Here is a 23,122-nt window from a genome sequence, read left to right on the forward strand (position 1 = left end):
TTTTCTTTATTTAATGACTTTTCTTTAATTACTTGAGGGGGGTTGGATGTTAATTAATTAAAGGCGTTTGCTTTAATTTAATTTCTGGTTTAGTATAGTCCTTTTGATCTACTTTGTCATCTTTTTTTTTTTAGTCCCATGCGAATTAATATAAATAGAAAGCATATATTATAGATAGAAAAAAGTTTATGAAAGTGTTGCATTAAGAATATATTTATTATTTTTCTTGTAAAGTTGTAGGGTAGATGGATAATGTATCCCTTCAATAAGAACAAAGCATCTTCTTTTCTTTTCTCCCTCTCTCATATTGCCATAATGATAAAACAGAGTCTAATTGTAGAATCATGGTAAAATTAGGGTGTAAAAAGCAAAAAATGGGTTGCTTTTATAATTATTTAAAGATTTAAGAGGAAAGGGTGATGTGGGAAGTAATTAATGATATTACTTTAATAGAACTGTTACTGCATGCACTACTACTCTAGGGTACTAGCTTCTTCCTTCTAGGGTTTACACTATGATCCAAATATCTAATTTTAATTTAATTTCACCCATTATATTCTTCTGATTGGATCAATATTTTTAAACAGTTAATTCATAGAATAACAATACTTTATGAAAGCCAGAACGAGTCTACCTCCTTAACTAATATAAATGTGTATTAACCATCAAAAGGTATATAATTTGAATCCTTTCATTTCTATTGTATTAAATAAAAAAAAATACATATTATGAAAGACATGACTCGTTTATTTAATAGAAATTAAATGAAAACTAATTGAAATCAGAATTTGAATTATGTTAATCTTTTTTCGTTATTTATTTGAAAAATTGGATTTGGAAAGAAAAGCTAGCTCAATGACGTTGTTTATAAGCTATTGTCATAAATTTGATTGGGAAATCATATAGATTGTTGTTAGTAAGATGCATTACTAAATAATATGTAAATATAATGTTCATTAAATAAATAATAATCCATAATAGTTCAAATTTATTTATTTTCTATTTTATTAGAGAGTATTGTTTTTTTTTTTAATTTAGCAATTTATTTAATTTAACTAATTCAAATAAAATTACATCAACTAATCAATATAATTTTCATGAGAGAAACAATATAATAATGAATATGAGATTAAATCTATTAAATTTCATGATAATGATTTTTTTAAAAAAAAAATTCATGGTAGTAATAATGAATTGTGTCTGAATACTTTATTTAATATTAACAAATAATTACTAACCAAAATAAAATTACATCAACTAAAAAAATTAATTAAAATAATTTTTACTAGAAGAATCACTAATTTTATTTGTACATGTTGTCTAATTCAAATATTTTATTTTAACAATCCATAAAAAACACATTAGTTTTATAAGATGATTTCATGTAATAAAGAATATATAAGTATACATATTTTTTATTAGAAGAAATAATATTGATTATATAAATAAAAGAAAGAGAAAATTATAAAATAGTTGATAAAGAGATTGGGAGTATCATTTAAGATGAAAGAGAAAAGGCAATAATATGAAGTAATTAATAAAAATGAATAAGAAATGAGAATGTGATTAATAAAGATTTTGGAAAACAATAGGATTACAATTACTCCTTTTATAAATAGAATTAAAAAATTGATAATGGGTCCCACCAATTAATTCAATCTAAAAGAATTTATTCACTTATATTATGTTGTTACTCTTACTTTAATATAAGAACCTAAAGAATCTAATTTTTGCAACTTAACTGATGCTTTTAAATTTTGTTATAGCATATAACCTAAGAATATGAATTTCTCCTTTACTCAAATTTCTTACAAAAATATGTAATGCCACACCAGGAATAATTTTACAAGTCCTATGAACAGCTACTCTGAGTATGGCAAAGTAAAATGATACTAAAAATTGATAATTTGATCTCACTTTTAAAATTTTATGTTAGCTGAGCTGTGCTACAATTTCACGAGTTACATATGCTGTATGATTGTGGGCCTGGGCCCATTAAGGGCTTCCAGAATACCAAATATTAGGGCTTTCAAGATCCCAATATTTCCCGATTTCTTAAGTTTCCTTTTTATGGGTACATATTTTGATGCATAGGCACGCCAAATCGGAACCATGGATCTCACAGATCCCTTTACCTTTAATAGCCACACCTACAATTTACGTTCTTTAATATTTTATTCCACATCTTTATACAAAGGATTGAATAAATTAAATATACTAAACTTAAAATTTAATCTCACAACTTTTAAACATGTCCTAAATAGATCATCACATTTTTAACTCAGGTATGATTCTCGAATTTTTAATTTGTAGAATGGATATGACAACTTTAAAGGAGGTGAATAGGATTTATTAAAATTAATTAAAACATTTTCACTAAGTGGACCCAATTAAATAAATTAACAAAACTTTTTACTAACAACTAATTTAAATAATAAATTTATGCAAATAAATTCAACCCAAGATAACTAAAAGTCAAAAACCCACAATGTATCACTTTCTCTATCACTCCAAATGGTACATTCACTTAGTTCACTTCGATTAGAAAAATTATGTCACGTCATCAACTAGATATTTTACTGTTGAGCTTGTTTCAGTCATATCTTATTCATTCGAACTCCAATTTAAGTGATTCAAAATACATTGAAATCTCTATTCCAAACTCTATGCAATAGACTATTCAAATTACTAAAATTATTAAGTGAATAAATTCAAGTTTTTTATCATCAAAATATTAATTAATTTGAGATTAAGAACTAAAAGGCCAACATAATTTAGTGTCCAACAAATACTTGATCTAGTTTCATATGTTTTAGAATTTTAAAGATTTGTTAGACATAAGAGTGAAAAAATTAGATTTGTTTGGACAGAAAATCGATATTATACCAGTTAGTTTTAAGAATTTGAATGTGAAGTATCTATTAAATACAAATAAAAGTTTAGAGAGTAAAAAAACATAAACCAAAATCATTCGATTCTAACTAGTTGAGTTATGCTTACTCTAAGTTAAGATTTTAAATTATACATCAAATATATGCTAATCAACACTAACTTAGAGCATCCATGAGTCAAAATATTGTAGGATGTTTTTGTTTTATAATATCATTTTTTTACACAAGGGTATAACCCATCTTAATAAATAAGCAATGTACTTTCATGCTCAAATCATTACTTTATTCATTATTAGTATGATCATCTAGCAAAGTTTGAAATATTTTCCATGTCAATATTAAGATATAAAAATTGACATATCTAAAATGATAAAGTAAAAAACTCTCGTCTTATCATGCCTCCTCTGGTTCTAAAACAGAGGGAAAAATTGAGCGAAGTCAAGTCAATTAAAAATTATCAACTTAATTTACCCACTTATCATTAATTAAAAAAACATTTTTTTTAGTACTAAATTACAATAATATTGACAAGAGACTCATTACATGCAAACAAATTATATTAAAGATCGAGCCTCCTTTAAAAGAATTCCAAATATCACTCGAAACAACAATCGAATATACACCAAAATTCATATGCATATGTACTTTAACAAGATACTCTACTCTAGTGCACTCATATACAAGTTAGACTAAAATCCCACGTACTATCACAATCAAAAAGCATTTCTGATATATAATAATAAGAAACATGAGAAATTAAAAGGATTTAAACCATGATACTTAAATAGCTGCCTCTACTAAATAGAAATAGCAAAAAGTTCATCCAAAATATAGAAACCTGCAAGACTTTGTAGCAACCAAGTTTAGTGACAATAAATTATTCAGTGGAAAAAAAAAACAAGAGAGAAAAATGGTTTGATTAGTCCCATTATAAACTTATTGTCAACTTTAAGCTTTAGTGAAAGGAGAAAGGGAATCAGAATCAAGGAATAAAAGTTAAAGGGGGTTTCCCAACAAAACCTATAGAAGCTAGAAAGTAGAGGGTCATTTTCTTAATGGTGGGTGTCGCAGGAATAAGGAGGTTTTTGTGGGCAAAAAAGAGTGGTCCTTTTTTTTGTGAACAGACGGGACTGTGTGCTTCGAGGAAGCAATGGCAATGGCAATGGCAATGGCAATGCCTCTGTTTACATGTTATAGTACACAAAAAAGATTTAAAATCAAACAGCAGAGGCCACAGACGAATAATGATACACTATTACCATAGGCTTTTATTAAACAATTTAAGACCTTCAATCGTACCTAACATTAGGGGTACCTCCCGGCCACAAGATTCCAATTCAGAATAATCTGTGTCAGTTTAATGCTTGTAAAGGAAAGCCGGTCACCTTTTTCTTTTTTCAGCCAAATGTTTAGTGTGGATTGGCATGGCATAGTGATTGCTCCTGCCTGCCACTCCATGTGAGAAATCCCATGTCAAAATCCCTAGTTGGCCTGCTTAAAATAATACAAAATTACAAATGGTACTCTACAAATCTGAACTCTGATGCTTGATAGGTTTGATGATTTGATCGAAAGCCTATTTTAGTTCTAAATTTTTAAGTTTGTTTGAAACTATAATGTTATTAAATCTACCTGCATCGATAATCAAACTTGACTACAGAAGAGACAAACTATGAAGCAACAAAAGAGAGCAAAAACTAAAATCAAGGAGTGCATCCATATTGATGACCTTACGAACCCAAGGTTGGTCTTTCAACCATATTTCGTTCCATAAGCATCTTCGGGCCATATTTAGAGCTCTGAAAATGTCGACAAAGCTCCTAGCAAAACCTTGCAATGTTTGTCAAGTTAGCATCATATTTTGTAGGGAGATTGATTTGAATAAATAATCAAAAGCAACATACAAAAATGAAAGGGAAACGAGGTTGAACGAGGGAATGTGAAAATTATGATGATATCCGCGTGGACTGTAAAGAACATAAAGCTAAAATGTCAAAGCAACTTGCTTTTTCAAGGACAAGCATTGGAAAAATAATTGTAATAAGATTATGTTGAAGCCAATGATGAGGTACAGCAACTAATGAGGATCCCACGTTCTCTAAAATGACCTCTTAACTTTTCTCTACATAACTGCATCACAATTGATTCTCCTGTCTAATAGGGCGAGGTCCTAATTTGAACGTGGGGTAAATTTGCCTAAAAAATTGTGGATTTTAATTACATTACGATGAAGATATTCTACCTGACTACCCACTGTATCCTAAATTAACATGTGAGCCTAACTGATGATTATGGGGGCAAAAGGCACCAACTATTAAAGGATTCAGGAAAGCTAATACAATCATTCTACGGCTTCAAAATTTGGGATAAGGTTATGGTGTGGGTGAGGGTATTAATTTCATGCAGCTAGTTCTTGTTAAGATTTAACTTTTGACTGTATGCTCGACCAAACTTCTGTGGAGTTCTTCAGCTGTCGGTCTGTCATTCGGGTTTTCCTGAGTACACTTACGAAACAAGTCAATCAAGAAGGCTTTTGTCTCTTGGTCTTTCTCTGGACCATCTGATTCTTGAGCAGATGATCGAGGCATTGAGCTTTCCTTTATCGATCCCAATGCTTCCTCAAGCTCATTTGTCAATTCTGGTCGTTTACCCATCTGTTCAGATTGAAAAAACAAATTGTTGATCAGGTAATAGCCTAAACTTTTAAATATTGGATCTAAATGACAATTTTACTTCCTACGAAGTGAGATTTAGGCACTGTGCCAAATTCTTTTTAAACCATCCTGGGCAATGGAAATCTAGATCAAGAGAGTAGAAGAAACCTGAAGATGATCGAAGATCTGCAATTCTGTAAGCCCCATGAACGGAATTTGCAAGGTCAACAGTTCCAATAACAAACATCCAAACGACCAAATATCCACTTCCTGCAATCAAAGGAAAGAACGAACACCGTCCAGTTATGGACATCAGAAATCATAAGTTGAGAACATAATGCACAACTAAATGCAAACTAGGTAACAAAAATTAGACATCATAAACTTTTATACAAACTCACAATGTGAGATGGAGAATAACAGAACAGAACTGACGCAGAATTTTCGTGTACATGCCAATAACAGGATATCCCAGCATTCTAAGAAGCTTGGGACAACCCAATGAAACTAGAGTTTTTCTCAGGTCCCCCCAGCTAAAATATTTGCTTGCTTCACACTCCCACACATCACTCCTTCCTAGTACAGTACACGTAACAACTCGTGTTCACTTGCTTTAGTTTTACAGGCAAGACATTAGGACCCTTTTACTCCCTAGCCCCATATTTCACAATTTAGGGCTACCTCTTTGTCTATTATTGGTAATTTTCCTTCTATATATTACAAAATGGAGGCCTCACGTGCCTATCGATACCCATCAACACATACATCTTGACCTCTAAGTGAGTAAAACAAAGGAAGTTAGGCTGATAGATCAAATGATTCCCATGTAGCACTGCAAGCTTGTCCTTCATACTATATTAACACTTCAAGCTCACTACTCTCTAAACTCAGCATCGGTGGTTGGCAGAGTACAGCCTATTTGACCCAGGCTCTTGTTGCAATTCAAAACTCAAAATTTAGTCGATATAACAGGGAGTTTGACCTTCGACCTATGACCTTTGATCTGTCCCACTTAACTGGATGTAGTTGTGATTGTGATATGACATAATGTAGGGTGGACATTCTTTCGGGGAATTGTAACCTGTAGGCTAATAAAACAAGCCAAACAGAACACCCAAAAAGATAAATGAAATATAAAAGATAAATAAACACAAGACAAACCATGTAATTTGAGTACTTGAACCCTCTTGAAATCACTGACCCTATACCACCTGAATTGATGCAATTTTTCCCTTTCTCACTCCCTCTATTTGTAACAAATTACCAACACACTTCTCCAGCCAATTACTAATATACCCTTAAAATCTTAATAATATTCCCAATTCAATTCCTAATACAGTTCCTATCATTGCTCATCTATAAAACACACCTTGTTATTTCCCCCATAGAAAAAAAAACAAAAACAAAAACAAAACAAAATTCAGTACAAGGCAAATTTTTTCCTTTTCATCTAATGCCCTCAAGACAATCGAAACTTAGCCTTGCAATTATAAAATCTAGCTGGAGTTGTGCATACATGCAATGGATGACGACACGTGCTGGTAGTAGAAGCGTGTGATGCCAATAACAGATGGTGTAGTGGACATGGACGGTGGCAAGCAGTGGAGAATGGCGATGTACTTGGTTGACCATGTACAATCATGGGTGGCAGTCAGCTATGTACAATCGTTGGTGACACTTGGCAATGAACGATGGTTTTCATGGCGTACATGAAAAGATGGGAAATTTTCTTGAAGCAGCTACGGTTGAGCTTGATTTCTACATATGCCAATTGCCCCTTACGTAGAAATCAAGCTCTTCAAGAAAATTTCAAGTGAGCTATTGGAATCTAACAGAATGAGACAACCCAACACATGACCCAACCTATATTACCTGTTGTCTCATTAACCTTAAAATGAGCCTCAACAAGCCAATTCAGACAAAGAAGCCCACGGTAAAAAAAAATTAGCGGTTCCTAACAGAATAGGCAACAGAGCAACTTTGCCGCCCACTACCACTAAATCAACCCCCCCCCCCCCCCCAAGTCAAACTGGTGCCTGTTGTTGCACTGGGGAGCGTTATACTAGGTGCTAAAGCATGGGTGTTTTGTATCCATTGAGCAAAGGGGTTGTAATTGTATAGCGGTATCTGAAAACATATCTTGGGGACGCCCTAAAACACTCATGGTACCATTATGAAAATACAAACCAAAACTGTGAAAGCCTAAAAATATACACACCCAGTTCAGATCCCATCTTCTTCCAGATTTTTCCTCCCCGCTGATGACCCACATGGTTAGGGTTAATTTCTTTCTGCCTCCTTTCTATTTGTTTTCTCTTTATTTCTTTTTACCCCTACGAGCATTGTGCCGATTGAAGCTTTGTCTTCTTTCCTCTCTTTTCCTTGGTGATAAACTAACTCCACGCCCACCAATGCTCCTCCACGAATTTTGCATCAGTGAAATTCCCAAGTTGTCATCTCCAACCATATAAGATACAACTGCCGGTTATTTCTCCATAGAAATCCAGCATTCAAAGCACCATATATCTTTCCAGCCCACTTGCACGCAAACTTTGAAACTTCAGGTGGGTCAACCTCCCCTTGATCAATTCCATTCGACCTCAATCTTTCTTGATTCTTGCTCCAGCTTTGACTTCCCACCTTGACGTTTTGCAATACTCCTTCGTAACCTTCGAAAATTAAGTAGGGGTTCATATTTAGCATTTGCTTTTCAAATATCTTTGGGTCTCCATCCAAACATCCATGGGCAATATAATGAGTGTTGGTTCATTCTTCAAATGAGACTTCCAAATCTTCAATGAGTGTATTTCCAACTTCAAATCACTCTTCAAATCCTCTATTAGAGTGTGCATTTCTGCCCTCAATTTTTTTCGATAAAATCCTTTTTGAAAATCACTATCCTTTTTTTCTTGGGGACAAGAAACAAGTTTTACTTGATATAATGAAAAGGAGATATCTATGTCCAAGATAATTGCTCCTATACCAATTTAATAGAGAACCCAAGCATAACCAAAATGATTTAGAAACGCAAAACAAACCATGTAATTTGAGGTACTTAGACCATCCCTCTCTTGGGAACAATTGAGCATAAGCCAACTGAATCAATTCTAACTTCCCCTTTCCCACTCCATCTATTTATAACAAATTACCTTAGCAACTTCTCTAACCCATTACTAATATACCCTTAAAATCCTAATAATGTTTCCAATTTCATCCTTAGAATTCAAGGATACAGTGTGGAACAATTCCCGTTCAAGTAAGGTTGTGTTTCCAATTTCATCCTAATACACTTCCTATCAGCTACCTATCCCTCACTTCCTCCAATGTCTTAAAAGAACCATGGTGACATAAAGGCAAATTCATATTCCCATTTATCTTATCTGCCAATGAATATTTCCTATAAGGTTGCAGCTTGAGGAACACGAAGTCCCATGTGCCTGAAATTCAACCTTCTAACAATCTAATTTACTTCCTGTCATTAGGTGCTAGGCTCTCAAAGACCACTCTCAAAGACCATCCAAGATGGCTTCACAATTTTGTAAGAGCTGGTGTACTGAAGATACTTGGAAGAAGGATAACCATTTGAATTGATCATTGAACTTGTCCTTACAAAAGTCGAAAAGTATCTTTGTCGATACATGATACAAGGGCGGAGTTTATAGGTGACAAAACTCGGGTAATTAACATAGATGGCAGATTGTGGGGTATGGGGCAGTTTTTGTCCCTGGCTTGTGTTTGTGAGGACTTCGAGGCAAGAAAAATAATAGACTCTTCAAAGGATATAATAGATCTTCTACCAATGTTTGGTCCTTTGCTAGATTTTCTCTCTCTCTAGGTCTTGGTTTCTAGTTCTCTTTGTAATTATATTCGCTTGGTCTTATTTCTCTTGATTAAATCCCTTTCTTGTAAGTGTGCTCCCCTTTTTGTGGGTTTTTGCCTGTGTATTATTTCAGTTTTCTCTCCATAAAAATAAAGTTTCCCCATTTAAAAAAAATGGTAGTTTCCCCATAAAAGTCAGTTTTCTCTCCATGAAAGGCCCACCCATAGGCCATAAAAATTGGTAGTTGCTTAGTATCTTTCTTCCCCTAAACAGAAATGTAATGTGTTGCCCCCCCTCCCCCACAAAAAAAGAACAAACAAACAAATTTGAAGTAAATATTTTCCACAGAGAATTTCCTGTAAATAAGTTATTCTTGTAATTCTTATCTACTTTATGGCATTATTTCCATTCTACTATAAGCTAGCATAAGTTGTCAGAAAATGTACAACACCGTCCTCAGAATGGTTCACTAGTGTAAAAAACAAGCCTTGATTTGAAAGCCTGATACAGCCGAAAGAAAAAATGAAAAGCTAATCTACATACCAGTCCATAAATGTTTGGTGTATGCATTGCTCGTAGAACTTCTGGAGCCATCCATCGAGGTGTTCCAACACAAACATCAGGGGGAGGTATTCCAGTATGAGCAATGCAACAAGTGTGCAATAAAGATCGAAGGGGCACTGCTCTATCAAAATCACAAAGCTTAACGATGGGAACTCCATCAGATTTTTCATCAAATTCAATCAAAATATTTTCACTTTTGATGTCTCGATGAATGATGTGTTTTGAATGCAGCTCTACCAAAGCACTTGCTACATCTCGAGCTACATGCAATGCCAGATCCATTGGAATATGTTTCTTCCCTGCTTTGTACAACTTGTCCATGTAGCCCTAGAAGTAAAACATACAATGAGAAAAACACTGACACAAAAATGGTAACTTAACAAGCTAGAAGACGGATTACCTTCAAAGATCCCCCTTTAACATGCTCTAAGAAAATTGCAGACCTAAGCAAGCGACGCTTTGGTTTTCCATTTTCAGAAGGAATCCACTCAGAGGATATCTGATGTCCATACATCTGTACTATGCATGAGTGTTTCAAAGCACCCAGAATTCTAACTTCACCTAAGCAACTGAATTCAAAGTTTCTAATCTCTTCAAATGAAGATTCACAAACTTCACGTGTCCGTAACTGCGATATCCAACAAGATAGATGCCCCCTTATTATAGGTTTCAAAGCAAAACTTATAAGCAACGATAGACCACACAACATAGCAAATATAAATTAAAATAATAGCTCATATCGGTACAGCATAATAAAAAGATATAAGGCTTTTCAGTTGCTTAAAATGTTACCTTTGCTGCAGCCTCAATTGACGCAAGTTTGCACTTTATTACAGAACTAGAAGGTGCCTTCTCAATCTCATCACAATTGGAAAGAGACGGAAAGGAAATCCCCGGATTGGACGCCGTTCCAAAAGAAATAGGAAGTCTGACACGACTGAGAGGTATATACCTATACCAGCATTCAAAAAAGAGATTAAAAAAAAATCATAATAAAAACAAGGTATACATTCTCAATCTTAACTATAGGCAATGAAATAAAAAACATGGCACTGAATCAAATAAGTGTAATAAAGTTAAACAAACACCATCGAGAACTTTGCAAAATAAGGCATGAAACGACGTTATCATAAATATAAAATAAACATATAAATAAATAAACAAGTGCAAAGGAATATTAGACGTTCAGAATCAATCCTTAAACAGACATCGTTAGTTGAAGAAATTTCAAGGCCATTGGAACTGACAAAAGAAACCTACCTGCAAAAATATTCAGGATCTGCTTCTTCTCGTATATCATTTGGTCGACATGCATCAACAACCATTCGAACCGAAGTATTACCTCTTTTCACTAAGATCACATTCCACGCATGAGGCAAGAAATCCAAGTAACCTCTCACAAGCTCACAAGGTACTGGAGGCTCCATGCGATCACACAAATACTGGAGTAGTAAGCAAAGCTTTGTCAAGTCCAAGTAAATACAAAGCTAGTCATGATGGAAAGAACACACGAGAACAAACATGGAAAGGTTAAAGTAATTAGTAACATAATCACCTTCAGAAGCAAAGCTCTATGTCTGCACACACCAAACTGCAGAGCTCCTAGAGGCACTATGATGGAATTTCGACTTGCTTTAATAGCACGAAGAGACTTCTCACAGATATCAGTAAAAAGAATATCCTCATAATTATCCACCGTCAATTTGGTGGACATAGTAAGATTATCCCGATCTCCAGTTGAGCAGGTGCAGACAAAAGGCTTTTGATACATTGAACCAGAAACAGCTCTCCGTGTTTTCTCAACCATTGCACTTCTATCACTGCCTCCGAAGTGATCAGATACAAATAAAGCAAGTAATTGTGCAATATACACATCATCAAGAACGTGATGTCTTTCTTGGGTTAGGTGGTTAATCTGCTTTAGACGGAGTATCAATGACTTGGCAGATATTGTAATAGAATCTAATACTTCATCGTGTTCCCTGGAGGCACATACAAATAATCAGTATCAAGTTCCACTCCCCAGTATGAAAGTCATCGGACACTCAAGCTACTCAGTAAATAATCAGAATCACCAATATAATGCCTTAACTAATCTACCTGTTAACGATGATGACTTCACGTGAATCAAGATGAAAAATTTGCTCATAATTCCTTAATGGCATGAAGGGGCGGTCACGCCCTGCATCATAAAATCCATCAGGCAAATAATCCTCAAAGTTGCAAAACGAGGTACTATTGTACTTGCAAGATAAACTTGAGCTATCTTCAACTGGCTTTCTTGACTTGCAAGGTTTAGGATTATCAAGTTCCCTCTCAGAATATCTTTTCAACTTAGCATTATCTTTTGATATTTGTGAAGATGATCCTTCATGGTCACATGCTCCATTTCCTGTCAGCGGCAAAGCCTCACTAGGCTCACAGCATTCATTTTCATCCCTTGTCATTGTTTCTGCAGCAGCATCGCAGATACTTGAGCAATCCTCCACAGAAAATTCCTTGTTGGGATCAAAATTGTCATTCTCATCGTTCTTGATACGAGTTTCCCTTTCATCTCCCACGCGACATGTTTCTTTACTATCAAATAATTCATCAATAACTGAGGAATCTTCAACTGTAGTTTCAGAAATAGGGGCAGAATCAAGCCTCCCAAGTTCATGATTTTCATGGATCTTCACTTCAGCATGATGATCAACTCCTTTCCACTTCCTGCTGCTGTTCAAACGTTCCTGGCGAGCTTTCTGCTGTAAATAATGTCGTCTCCGCCATCGCTTACCTGATCTTCTAGATGCAAAAGATCTACTATTCGTTGAAGGTCCCATTAATAGATTTGATGAGAGGTTACGAGTACCTGAAAAAACAAGGTCCTCAACAGTAAATATCAAAGAACAAAAAAAGAAAAATCCATATGCCATCATTGAGCATAAAATTTGGGCAGAACACACCTTTATGGGGAAAATTATTCCCATTGTCTTGAATGGTGGCTTCATAAACATCCATTTCAACTGTAGAACTAATCCATTCTTCATTGGCTGTATCATCTCCACAATTTCCTTCAAAATTACAGCATATCCAGGAAGGTATCTGACAGCTTTTCAGAAACTTGTTGTACTGTACCATAGGAAAAAAAAACCATAGCAAAAACTACATTAAAAATACATTATGTCGTTCCTAGACAAATTAGAGAAGTACACAATAAATTTTAGTGACCAATTCTGCCAAACCATTCAATTACCAACCTCCCAAAGAAACTATGTAAATATGCATAAACCAGACTTTTTTTCTTTGATGAGAAAATAAGACAGAATCAATAGACAAATACCTGCAAATTCAAGTTTCTAAGGCTATGCATAGATACAAGTTCAAGAGACCCCAATGATGTTAACCTATTACTTGACAGGTCCAAGTTCTCCAACTTCTGCAAGGAGGACAAAGCTTGAGGCAGTTCCACCAATTTGTTATTGGCAACCTTCAAGAATATCAAGGAATCCAAATAGCCTATTTCTGCTGGAAGGCTCTTCATCTTATTAAATGAGAGATCCAGATACTCCAAACTATTCAGGCAGCCAATTTCAGGGGGAAGAAATCTGAAGGAAAAGGGAACATAACAAATTTTGTTAAAAAATCACAAATCACAGTCACACAAAAAAAAAAAAAAAAAGAAAGAAAGAAAGAAACTTAGAATTCCTTTTCGTTTCAAGAAACCGGGCTTCGTATCAAAATGATAGAAACATAAGTTCATTTGGACCCAAACTACAACAATTACATAATCTATCATTTAATATGATTTCCTACAGCAACATTTAGGAGAGATCGTAATCTTGGTTTCCAATGTCACCTAATGTGTTGTCAGAATCCACACATAAGACTTTGAAATAAACAAACAAGAGACCATGAGGCTTAAACCTCGCTATTTTTCATACTTCTAAGTGACATTTTCTGGGTTCTGTTATTTGAAGCAGTATAGTGATTTCAGATAAAGAGACGGGTCAAAAACAATCTATCATTTAACATTATTTCCAAAATCATCATTTAGGAGAGATCGTAATTTTGGTTTCCAATGCCACCTAATGTGTTGTGAGAATCCACGCATAAGACTTTGAAATAAATAAACAAGAGAACATGAGGCTTAAACTTCGCTATTTTCCATACTTCTAAGTGACATGTTTTGGGTACTGTTATTTGAAGCAGTATAGTGATTTCAGATAAAGAGACGAGTCAAAAACAGAGAGTTGGTCACTTTTTAAGGAACCATGCATTATGACTTGGAAATATAGGAAGCAGTTTCACGTTTTAGATAAGGGAATAGGGGTTCAGGATGTAAACCAAGTCATCCGACACTCTTTTAGTCTCCATGTATCAAAACATACCCCCCACCCCGTACAAATCAATCAAAATAGAAAATCAAATCATTGTGTTGTTCAAAAAAGAAGTGACAGTCTAATGTTACTTCGGCTATTTCTAAAACATTCCAACAGACCATTACACAATGTTAAAATTAGAAAACAATTAAACTCGTCTCATCGCCTTCTTAATAAGTTGAACATAAAAATAGTTCGTTCTGCCTTCGTAAAAATCAAATTCTCATCTATAAGTACAGCAGGCTATTAAAGCAACAATATACAGGTTCAAATTATCAACTTCCCTTATACTTCTATCTACAGATATAAATGAGGCTCGCTCACCTAATAGAAAAGTGACAAACAGAGAGCTTAGTCAAGCACTTAAGGCCAGCGATCTCGCTAAGAATTGGAAACGATGAAGGTTTAGGAGGAATCTTCGATAGCTCGAGCTCCTTCAGACCCTTAAGTTTGTGTAATGATAAACCACCAAAACCCGGTGATGATAACTTCACTTGCAAGCATTCTAACCCCACAAAGTTCTTCAACTCTGGCGGAAACAAGTTAATCTCGTTTCCAAAGAACTTAAGCATTCTCAACTCTCTAAAGTCACCAAGTGATTTCGGGATCAAATTGAACGCATTCCGAAATACGTACAGACCCCTTACTGAGCTGCTGGAACCCTCCAAGAAATTAGAATCCAAGTTTCTCCCCGATACATCAAGAACCGAATCATCGGCATCGTTTCCATTGTTATCTTCAAACGAAACCAACTCAGAAGATTTCAAATTTCTTGACTCCACCACGGCGCTTTCCGAGGAGTCGGCGACCGTTTCTTCAGAGTTAAGAAGCTGCATTGGGGGCAACAGCGGCTTTTGGTATTAATCCGCAGGCTAGAATAGCTGAGGTTGAAGGTTTTAAGCCTTTGGAAGAGGTATCAAAGATTTCGGGAAAAAAGATATCTTCGTAAGGCAGAAGAAATTGAAGCGTACAGCATGGAAAAGAAACGTAAGAAGAGCAACAATTGAAGTTAAAGAAAGGGATAACTCGTAGAAAGGGGAAGAAGGAGCGGGCGACAATGGCCGGAAGAGGACCGCTCCTTGTGAATAAGTTAAGAGAAACCCTAGAAATCTAGTGAGACAGTAAGAAAAGAAAACGTTATAACGGGACGGGATATTGGAGCGATGATTGAATAATTTGGTGAATTTGGACTGTTTACGTACACGCTTTGAGCACTCCACTTTTCCTTACAGGCGCGGGGGGGGGGCCACCCCCCCCCCCCCCCATTTTTTCCTTTTTTTAAATTTCCCTCATTCAATTTTAAATGGATAAAGTCCTGATGTTCTAGATAGTTCTCAAATCTCATTTATCAGTTGGATTGTTCGGAAACAGAAAATTTAAACATTTGTTCACGAATTTAATTAATTAATTATTCTTTTTTTGAAATAATTATTAAATTATATGAACACGCAAATACATTAATTGAGTTTATTTAACTTATCCATAGACAAAAGTTATTTATTCTAAGTAGCATTTGGTCATGCCCTCAAGTCTAATTGAAGTAGTTTCCAACCACCAAATCATTTTGGTTTATATAAGATAAAGGATAGAAATAATGGGGTTGTTTGTATTTTTGAAAATTAATTTAAATTTTCATATGCTTGAAATATAGATTTTCAATGGTTTGGTTGATTGGGCTTGTTTTAAAGAAATAGTTTATAATAATACATGAAAATATTCAGATAATTATGTTTTTTTTTTTCAGGATTCATGCATGGAAATGTACCAATAATGATCTTACAAACTTCAAATATTTTATTTATTAGTCTAATATAATTTATATTTATATCATGTGCATTTTTTTATTAATATAATGTGATATTTGTATTTCACTTATATTTTATTTATTAGTCAATATAATTTAAATTTATATCATCTGCAATTGTTTATTAATATAATGTTATATTTGTATATCACTTTTGATTTATATTAACTTTATATGTTATTTCGTACACTAAATTAATTTATACATTAGTTTAAGTTTTTGATAAAATGTTAAATACTAATTCAATTTTAACCCATGTCTTTTCAAAAGAACACTCTGAATATAATTAATGACATTTTAGAATGTCATAAAAGATGTCTAAAATTGCTTATAGATACTTAAAATATCTGATATCTTAACTTTCTAGAAATCAAATACCCTTTTTTTTCAAAATAAAAGGAAAGGGGAAAAAATCACCCGTTAGGTTGTACTTAAAAATTTAAATTTAATTTTTTTAAAAAAATCACCCGTTAGGATTGAAATCTTAAAAATTGCCTCTAATTAGTTATATTGATGTGGTAATGAAAAGTCGAATTATCCACGAGCCAGTAAGGACCGGCGTAATTGGTTGGTTACGCCTGTGATTCGAGATGGGAGTGCCCACACCCCAACACATCAATTTGGCCTTTGGGCGCGTGCTCTCAGATGGTGTGAAAGTTCATAAATACCCCTCCAATTACATCCGCATTTGTAAATGTAGACCATGTCAAAACGCATAATTTCACTGCCGTTTACATGACCGAACGCGACTTTCATTTGCCCAATTCCCGCGCCCTTATAAATTCAGTCTTGGGCTGTCAATGTCATTTCATTTTTTTTTTTCAAAATTTCCCGCGACCTTCCTCTGCCTTCATTCATAAGCAGGAAAACAGTTCTCCGATTTAGGCACCTTCAAGACCAGCAACGATGCTTGCAACACTCAAGTGAGTTAGAGATTTGTTCTCGTTATCGTTTTTCTTCATTTTGTACCAATTACTCTGCAATCTATTCGTCACGTTATCTTTCATCTTCCGCCACTGTGATGTTGCTCAGAGCGGAAGAACAAAGCCAGCAACTACAGCTTGTAGAGCGCGAAGATATCGAGGATGAAGACGACTTGTTCGAAGCGATCGATAAACGTAAGTTTCGGAGCTTTTAACTCATAATTATGTTATTGTTTCACCATTCAAATAATTTCATCTACGACGCTTGTTTAATGAATCTTAAACGGAATTTGATTGCATGACGTTGTATCTTAATGATCTGCTTGTTATTCTTGGAGGTTGATTCGCAAAACTCCAATTCTGATCAATTTTCTTTCTCCGAAGTGAAATGAGATTATCTATGTACCGCGTCATGCGATCTTATTCCATTGATTCATTCGTTATGAAAACATATCGGCTTCGGCAGTTTCATTTAGTGATCGTTTCATTTTACGATAGCCTAGCGTCCAGTTTAGCTAGGTTTATATTTTCTCAAGGCATGCAATTCTACTCGAGTTTTGCTGAATTCGTGAAGAAATATGCGAATAGTTATAGCCAATTAACTGACTATCATGTTGCTTCAGTACATCTGAAAGAGTTCCTTTGGCATTTCCTGTGCAGTGACTTCTCATGGAATTAATGCTGGAGACGTGAAGAAGCTTCAGGACGCAGGGATATACACCTGCAACGGCTTGATGATGCACACGAAGAAGGTAGAATAATTTTCATGTAAAACTCTATATATCCTGAAATTGATATGGTTTTAGTGATCAAGGAATTTGTATTTTAGCACTTGACCGGGATAAAAGGTTTATCAGAGGCGAAGGTTGATAAGATCTGCGAAGCTGCCGAAAAGCTAGTGGTGAGCGACTCGGTCACCACTTCTCTATTATCCACGATGCGTACAATGTTTTGCACATTGATGCCATAATGCTACAAACTTCAGCTTTTCTTCAACTAACAATTATCTTTTATATTTTGCTTTTCAGAATTTCGGTTATATCACTGGAAGCGATGCTCTGCTCAAGGTAAGCTGCTTCTGTTTTTTTATTAGTAACAAATGGACTGTTTAAACAAATAGATCCATAGTTCACCGAAGAGTATAGTTTGCATCGTCTCCCCTTTCCTTTTCTGCTTACTGTAAGTTTCATGTTCGGAAACAACTGTGTTCGATTTCCTTTAGTTTTTCTACCAGCTCCTAACAAGTTCAATTTTCAATGAACCTCTCCGTCGTGAAATGCAGACTTAGTACATGATTTTTGTTTGTAGAGAAAGTCTGTGGTTCGCATTACGACTGGAAGCCAGGCTCTCGATGAACTCTTAGGAGGCTAGTCCTGCTTTACGATATTCCTTTTTTCATTATCTCGCAAATCATAAGCACTAAAGTTGTTCCAACTCTTACCAAAAGGTGGAATCGAAACTCTAGCGATCACGGAAGCTTTTGGAGAATTCAGGTGAGGATGTATATGTTAATAGTTGCTTCGATTTTGTTTATTGAGAATCGAAGTCCTGTTTTTAACTTGCAGCTCTCCTCTGACTTCGTTAAACGAATTCCTAGGTCTGGGAAAACGCAACTCGCGCATACTCTCTGCGTCTCTACACAGGTTTATCTACGTCTTGGACTTCACATCTGATCTTTAGAACTGAATTCGTGTTGTGTAATGTTATATTTCGTAATATATGCATTAAAAGGAAAACTAAGGTTTAGCGTGTTTTTCTTTTACATTTAATAATTACCGAGCGGTTCTTTCACTGCATCAATTCTGATGACATCTTTGCAATTGTGCTTGGCGTTTGCCTTCGCAGCTTCCTACCAGCATGCGAGGAGGGAATGGAAAGGTTGCATACATTGACACTGAAGGCACTTTGTATCCTTTTTTGAAGCTTATTTTATTATGTGGTTGTGGTTTGGGCACGTCTAATGAAATGAAATTATTATTTTCGGAGATGCCCCCTTTTCAGTGTCCTATCCTTAACTACATGCACTTGCAGCCGACCTGATCGAATTGTGCCTATAGCTGAAAGATTTGGCATGGACCCGGGGGCTGTCCTCGACAATGTAAGCATCGCTTTTTTGTATTTAGCTTCTTCCAACCAAAACTACCGAATGCAATTCATTAATTTGCTATTAATGAAACAGATCATATACGCTCGTGCATACACCTACGAACACCAGCATAACCTTCTGCTTGGTCTTGCCGCAAAAATGTCTGAAGAACCATTTAAGCTTCTGGTGAGTCAGCAGGTAAATTGTAATTCAAATGTCAAAAACTACGGTGTCCTGACGTTGTAAATTCTATCTCCTAATTTCAGATTGTCGACTCTATCATCGCACTTTTTCGGGTGGATTTCACCGGAAGAGGAGAACTTGCAGAGCGCCAGGTCGAATCAAATAGAATTCACTATAAACAACGTTTTAGGATTCGATTTCTGTAGCTTAATATCACTCGTCTCCTTTGTTTCATCATTTTATGACACAAGCTGGTTGTCACATGCAGCAAAAATTGGCGCAGATGCTGTCCCGATTAACTAAAATTGCAGAAGAGTTCAACGTAGCAGTTTACATGACCAACCAAGGTAGCGATTGAACTGTTTCTGATGCTTCATTTGATGTTTATCTCATTCAGGAAACCCAGACATGTTAGCTCTTTTTATGGTCAGAGTATCCTGTCTTCATACTTGTATTTGCTGTATTGACTGAGACTAAATTGTTTCCTTCAAAATGTTGGTTTTACTGAACGCAATCTTATTGTTGACAACAGTCGTTGCAGACCCAGGTGGAGGAGTGTTTGTATCAGATCCCAAAAAACCTGCAGGAGGCCACGTTCTTGCCCATGCTGCTACAGTAAGATTGATGTTCAGGAAAGGCAAAGGTGAACAACGGATTTGCAAGGTGTTCGATGCCCCTAATTTGCCAGAGTCTGAAGCTATATCCTTGACTCACATCACCTCACACTTGCCACTTTCATTTATTATTATCTCTACGAGATCTGAAATCATCAACCTATGATGTAGGCAGAATTCCTACACTTCTTCTGCACTCACATCACTACATGAAAATCACTCTAAATAAATTATGATAGAAAATACCGAAGAGGAAAGACTACTACACCCACCTTCCACACAATTTTTCCTTAGCAGAAGTACGTATTTCAGATAACACCAGGGGGCATTGCAGATGCAAAGGACTGAGGTCTCGTATGATGTTAGAACATTGAAGGCAACCACAGGTCGAAATGTTTAATTTTTCATCTAGTTACTAGATACATATTTTTATCTTGAAGTGACAAGATATCCTCACTGTGTAGATTGTAACGTTTTTAGCTTACCCCATATGCAATACAATTGGATAAAATAATGAAAAAGGGTATTCTCCAAAATACAATTGAAATAAATCTCAAATCTCAGCTGTATTAAGATAAACCCAAATATGTAGTTGGCAAGGAGGAACTTTATTGGCATAAATCCAAAACTACATTGAATTCTGTTGTGATGAATGTCTCCAAATATATAAGTTGGAAAAGCATTAGGAAAACAAACTATTATTCCACCGCAACCAGAATGAAACTCAGTTAAGCCAACAAGATTCATAAGATATAAGTTAACTGCATGAACATGCCCATTACGGAAAGTAAAGTATAAACCTCAGTACCCATTTACAAGGCACAGTTAGAGGTGTAAAATGATGGAAATATGGAAAAAAGCCGTAGTAGGAAGGCCAAGGCAAAGTAAAGAAGCCCTTGCCGAATTAATGCACTCAGTAGTTTGAAGACCAATTTGCAGCACTCCCAACTCTTGGCATACCAGAACTTTCCTTTCGAGCCTCTGCATCCACCTTGAAATTGGCTCCACAGACATTACCTGAACTATCCACCCTTGGCACTGGCTTCAGCTCGTTAAGTGGATGCTCATAACTCCTCAACCCACCAGAAGTTGTGAAGAAACAACCTAAAGTACAAAACATAGTGCATAAAATAAACACCTGGAAACATAACTCCTTGTAATGGTCTTACTTTGGAAAGACTAATTCGAGCATAGCTCAATGGATAAGATACAAGTTATTATCCTAAAGGTCGATTGCTCAATCCTCCAACCTCACAACTGTTGAACTAAACAAAATATACTTTCCAACATTGCATAATAATGGCGGAACAAATTAAACACCATAAAAAGGTTACCTTTGGGGAAAGGAGCAAAAGATTTTCCACAACCCTTCTTCATAGTTTCTACATCATCAGAGAGAACAAGCTGTCCTTCAGAATCAGTTCCCCAGTGGAAGGGAACGCTCCCATCAGCATCCTGCATATAAAATTACATCAATGGAGAAAAGAGATTAACAACAACAATAGAAATTTGCAGCAAATCATGGTTAAACTAAGAGATCACGGCAACTTACAGAAGCAAAAAATGCAGTTTTTGAGGAACTGTCATATAGGACGAACACAAATTTTCCTTGAATATCTCTCACGACTTGATCAGCTGGGTATGGACCTCGATCTCTTAGTGTTCGATAGGCTTCAATAACAATAATAACCTCGTTTGCAGCTTTGTTCAAACCATATTGTTGCTTGAGTTGAGCAACATTCTCAATGTGCCCTTGGAACAAGCAGAAAATGTCGTCCACAACCGCAAATAATCTAAGGTTATAAAACCAAATTTCTTCAATTTGCTAACAGCACGTAAATCCAACAAATGTTCATACAAGAATGAAATTACAAGCAAATAATGGTGTTCAAACAATCCCCAACTCTCTTACTAGCGAATCAATACAAATCCTATAACAATTATAATGATTAATAAAGTTCAAAAGAATAAGCCAAACCAAGAATCCCATAATTTTGATTGAGGATGCAAAATAAGAATAACATCATTTCAAATCTCGAAAGATTTGACCCTCCATAATTAAAATCGACTATGCAATTTCGTACCCGAGAAACAAAAAACCAATTGCAGACGAAACCAAAATGGGCAAAAGAATCAGGAACAAGATCAATAAACAAAGAAAACTGGATTCTGGTCAATTTAAACAGATTCTCATCCAACCAAAATGAAACGCCCAATAGAAGAAACCTCCGGGAGACAGTAAGTTAACAAGATCGGTGATCAGATCCAAAAAAATATTAAAAAAAGAAAGAAAGAAAGAATAATAATAATAATAATAATTAAAAAAGAAACAGAGAGGAGAATTAGAGTTTTCCGGAAAACATTGCAGAAGATGATGAAAGGTAATGGTAATACCTGGGGAGGAGAGGGTTTTGCTTTTCGACGGAATAGGCCAAGAGACCGGCGGAGCCGAGGTTGACGATGACAGAACCAGGGTAGACGGAGCTAAAATGCTGAGCCAAAATTCCATCTTTGAGAGCCCAGACGGAATCAGACTCAGGGCTCTGCAGAGCGTCGGGACTTTTGGCCACCGATTTGTCGAAGACGGCGAGCATTTTGTAGATCGTCGATCGGAAAATGAGAAAACTAAAAACACGGTTGGTTTCGTTTCTGAATGCAAATACAGGTGATGAAAGATCGCTTTGCGGTTGGAGGAGGACCTGGAGTTTAGAAATACTTAAGAATTAAAATATATATAATATATAAATAAAAAATAAGGCTAGAGCAATTTCCACTATTGCCCCTTTTCATTTCCCTAATTTTCACAACTTAGCTTTCAGCCACAGACTTTTTTGGCACTGTATCCCTCTTGCACCATCAGTTTAGTCGTATAATTTTTATATTTATTTTATTTATAAATTTAAAAATGGTAGGTTTATGAAGTATTTTTTAAAGTTGGTTTCATTTTATAACTATTTCGTTTTTGTATTTTTACTTTTGAAAATTAAGCTTATAGCCACTGTATTCATTTTTAAATTTCTTTATTTGTTATACTTTTTATCAATGATTTAAAAAATCAAATCAAATTTTGAAGAAAAAAAAGTAACTTTTAAAAACTTATTTTTATTTTTTGAATTTGGTTAAGAATTCAACCATTATATTTCAAAAAAATGCAAATCATGAATGTTGGAGAAAATAGTCTTGAATTTCAAAAATAAAAAATAAAAAATGAAATGGTTATCA

The 23,122-nt window shown here is 35.1% G+C and overlaps 3 protein-coding genes across 4 annotated transcripts; 1 reads left to right on the forward strand and 2 right to left on the reverse strand.

Annotated features, from left to right (window-relative positions):
- Window positions 1–4,914: 4,914 nt before the first annotated feature.
- LOC120070210 (Leucine-rich repeat protein kinase family protein) lies at window positions 4,915–15,560 on the reverse strand. The gene is made up of 11 exons (XM_039022082.2): window positions 14,615–15,560; window positions 13,252–13,516; window positions 12,875–13,040; window positions 12,030–12,780; window positions 11,485–11,911; window positions 11,190–11,371; window positions 10,722–10,881; window positions 10,330–10,557; window positions 9,909–10,256; window positions 5,714–5,815; window positions 4,915–5,545 (listed from the first exon to the last, which is right to left on the reverse strand). Exons 1-11 carry the CDS (start codon window positions 15,124–15,126, stop codon window positions 5,315–5,317), a joined length of 3,372 nt encoding a protein of 1,123 aa, XP_038878010.1. The 5' UTR covers window positions 15,127–15,560; the 3' UTR covers window positions 4,915–5,314.
- Window positions 15,561–16,870: 1,310 nt separating this feature from the next.
- DMC1 (DNA repair (Rad51) family protein) lies at window positions 16,871–20,451 on the forward strand. 2 transcript variants are annotated; one of them, XM_039022095.2, is made up of 15 exons: window positions 16,871–17,017; window positions 17,127–17,212; window positions 17,678–17,769; window positions 17,847–17,918; window positions 18,046–18,084; window positions 18,326–18,383; window positions 18,465–18,510; window positions 18,615–18,660; window positions 18,863–18,924; window positions 19,049–19,115; window positions 19,197–19,289; window positions 19,370–19,438; window positions 19,555–19,633; window positions 19,819–19,985; window positions 20,204–20,451. In XM_039022095.2, exons 1-15 carry the CDS (start codon window positions 17,001–17,003, stop codon window positions 20,246–20,248), a joined length of 1,038 nt encoding a protein of 345 aa, XP_038878023.1. In that variant the 5' UTR covers window positions 16,871–17,000; the 3' UTR covers window positions 20,249–20,451. The 2 variants fall into 2 exon arrangements, with proteins under 2 accessions (XP_038878023.1, XP_090168356.1); XM_090312230.1 differs by lacking the exon at window positions 20,204–20,451 and having other exon boundaries at window positions 19,819–20,197.
- Window positions 20,452–20,489: 38 nt separating this feature from the next.
- Window positions 20,490–22,655, reverse strand: LOC120070223 (aluminum induced protein with YGL and LRDR motifs). The gene is made up of 4 exons (XM_039022106.2): window positions 22,295–22,655; window positions 21,453–21,693; window positions 21,235–21,355; window positions 20,490–21,004 (listed from the first exon to the last, which is right to left on the reverse strand). Exons 1-4 carry the CDS (start codon window positions 22,492–22,494, stop codon window positions 20,814–20,816), a joined length of 753 nt encoding a protein of 250 aa, XP_038878034.1. The 5' UTR covers window positions 22,495–22,655; the 3' UTR covers window positions 20,490–20,813.
- Window positions 22,656–23,122: the final 467 nt, after the last annotated feature.

Source organism: Benincasa hispida, chromosome 1, assembly GCF_027475165.1.
Source record: "Benincasa hispida cultivar pf3 chromosome 1, pf3_genome.v1.1, whole genome shotgun sequence".
Classification (NCBI taxonomy): domain Eukaryota; kingdom Viridiplantae; phylum Streptophyta; class Magnoliopsida; order Cucurbitales; family Cucurbitaceae; genus Benincasa; species Benincasa hispida.

Excerpts from the sequence above, each read along its gene's own strand:
- LOC120070210 (XM_039022082.2), bottom strand. The coding sequence starts at position 15,126 with ATGCAGCTTCTTAACTCTGAAGAAACGGTCGCCGACTCCTCGGAAAGC. Across the intron at positions 11,912-12,029 it reads GAAGTCATCATCGTTAACAG|GGAACACGATGAAGTATTAG; the intron begins GTAGATTAGTTA and ends ATGTGCCTCCAG. Across the intron at positions 10,257-10,329 it reads TTAAAGGGGGATCTTTGAAG|GGCTACATGGACAAGTTGTA; the intron begins GTAATCCGTCTT and ends TTTTACTTCTAG.
- DMC1 (XM_090312230.1), top strand. Across the intron at positions 17,919-18,045 it reads AAGCTGCCGAAAAGCTAGTG|AATTTCGGTTATATCACTGG; the intron begins GTGAGCGACTCG and ends TTTGCTTTTCAG. Across the intron at positions 19,634-19,818 it reads AGTTTACATGACCAACCAAG|TCGTTGCAGACCCAGGTGGA; the intron begins GTAGCGATTGAA and ends TGTTGACAACAG.
- LOC120070223 (XM_039022106.2), bottom strand. The coding sequence starts at position 22,494 with ATGCTCGCCGTCTTCGACAAATCGGTGGCCAAAAGTCCCGACGCTCTG. Across the intron at positions 21,694-22,294 it reads CAAAACCCTCTCCTCCCCAG|ATTATTTGCGGTTGTGGACG; the intron begins GTATTACCATTA and ends TTATAACCTTAG. Across the intron at positions 21,005-21,234 it reads TTTTGCTCCTTTCCCCAAAG|GTTGTTTCTTCACAACTTCT; the intron begins GTAACCTTTTTA and ends TTTGTACTTTAG.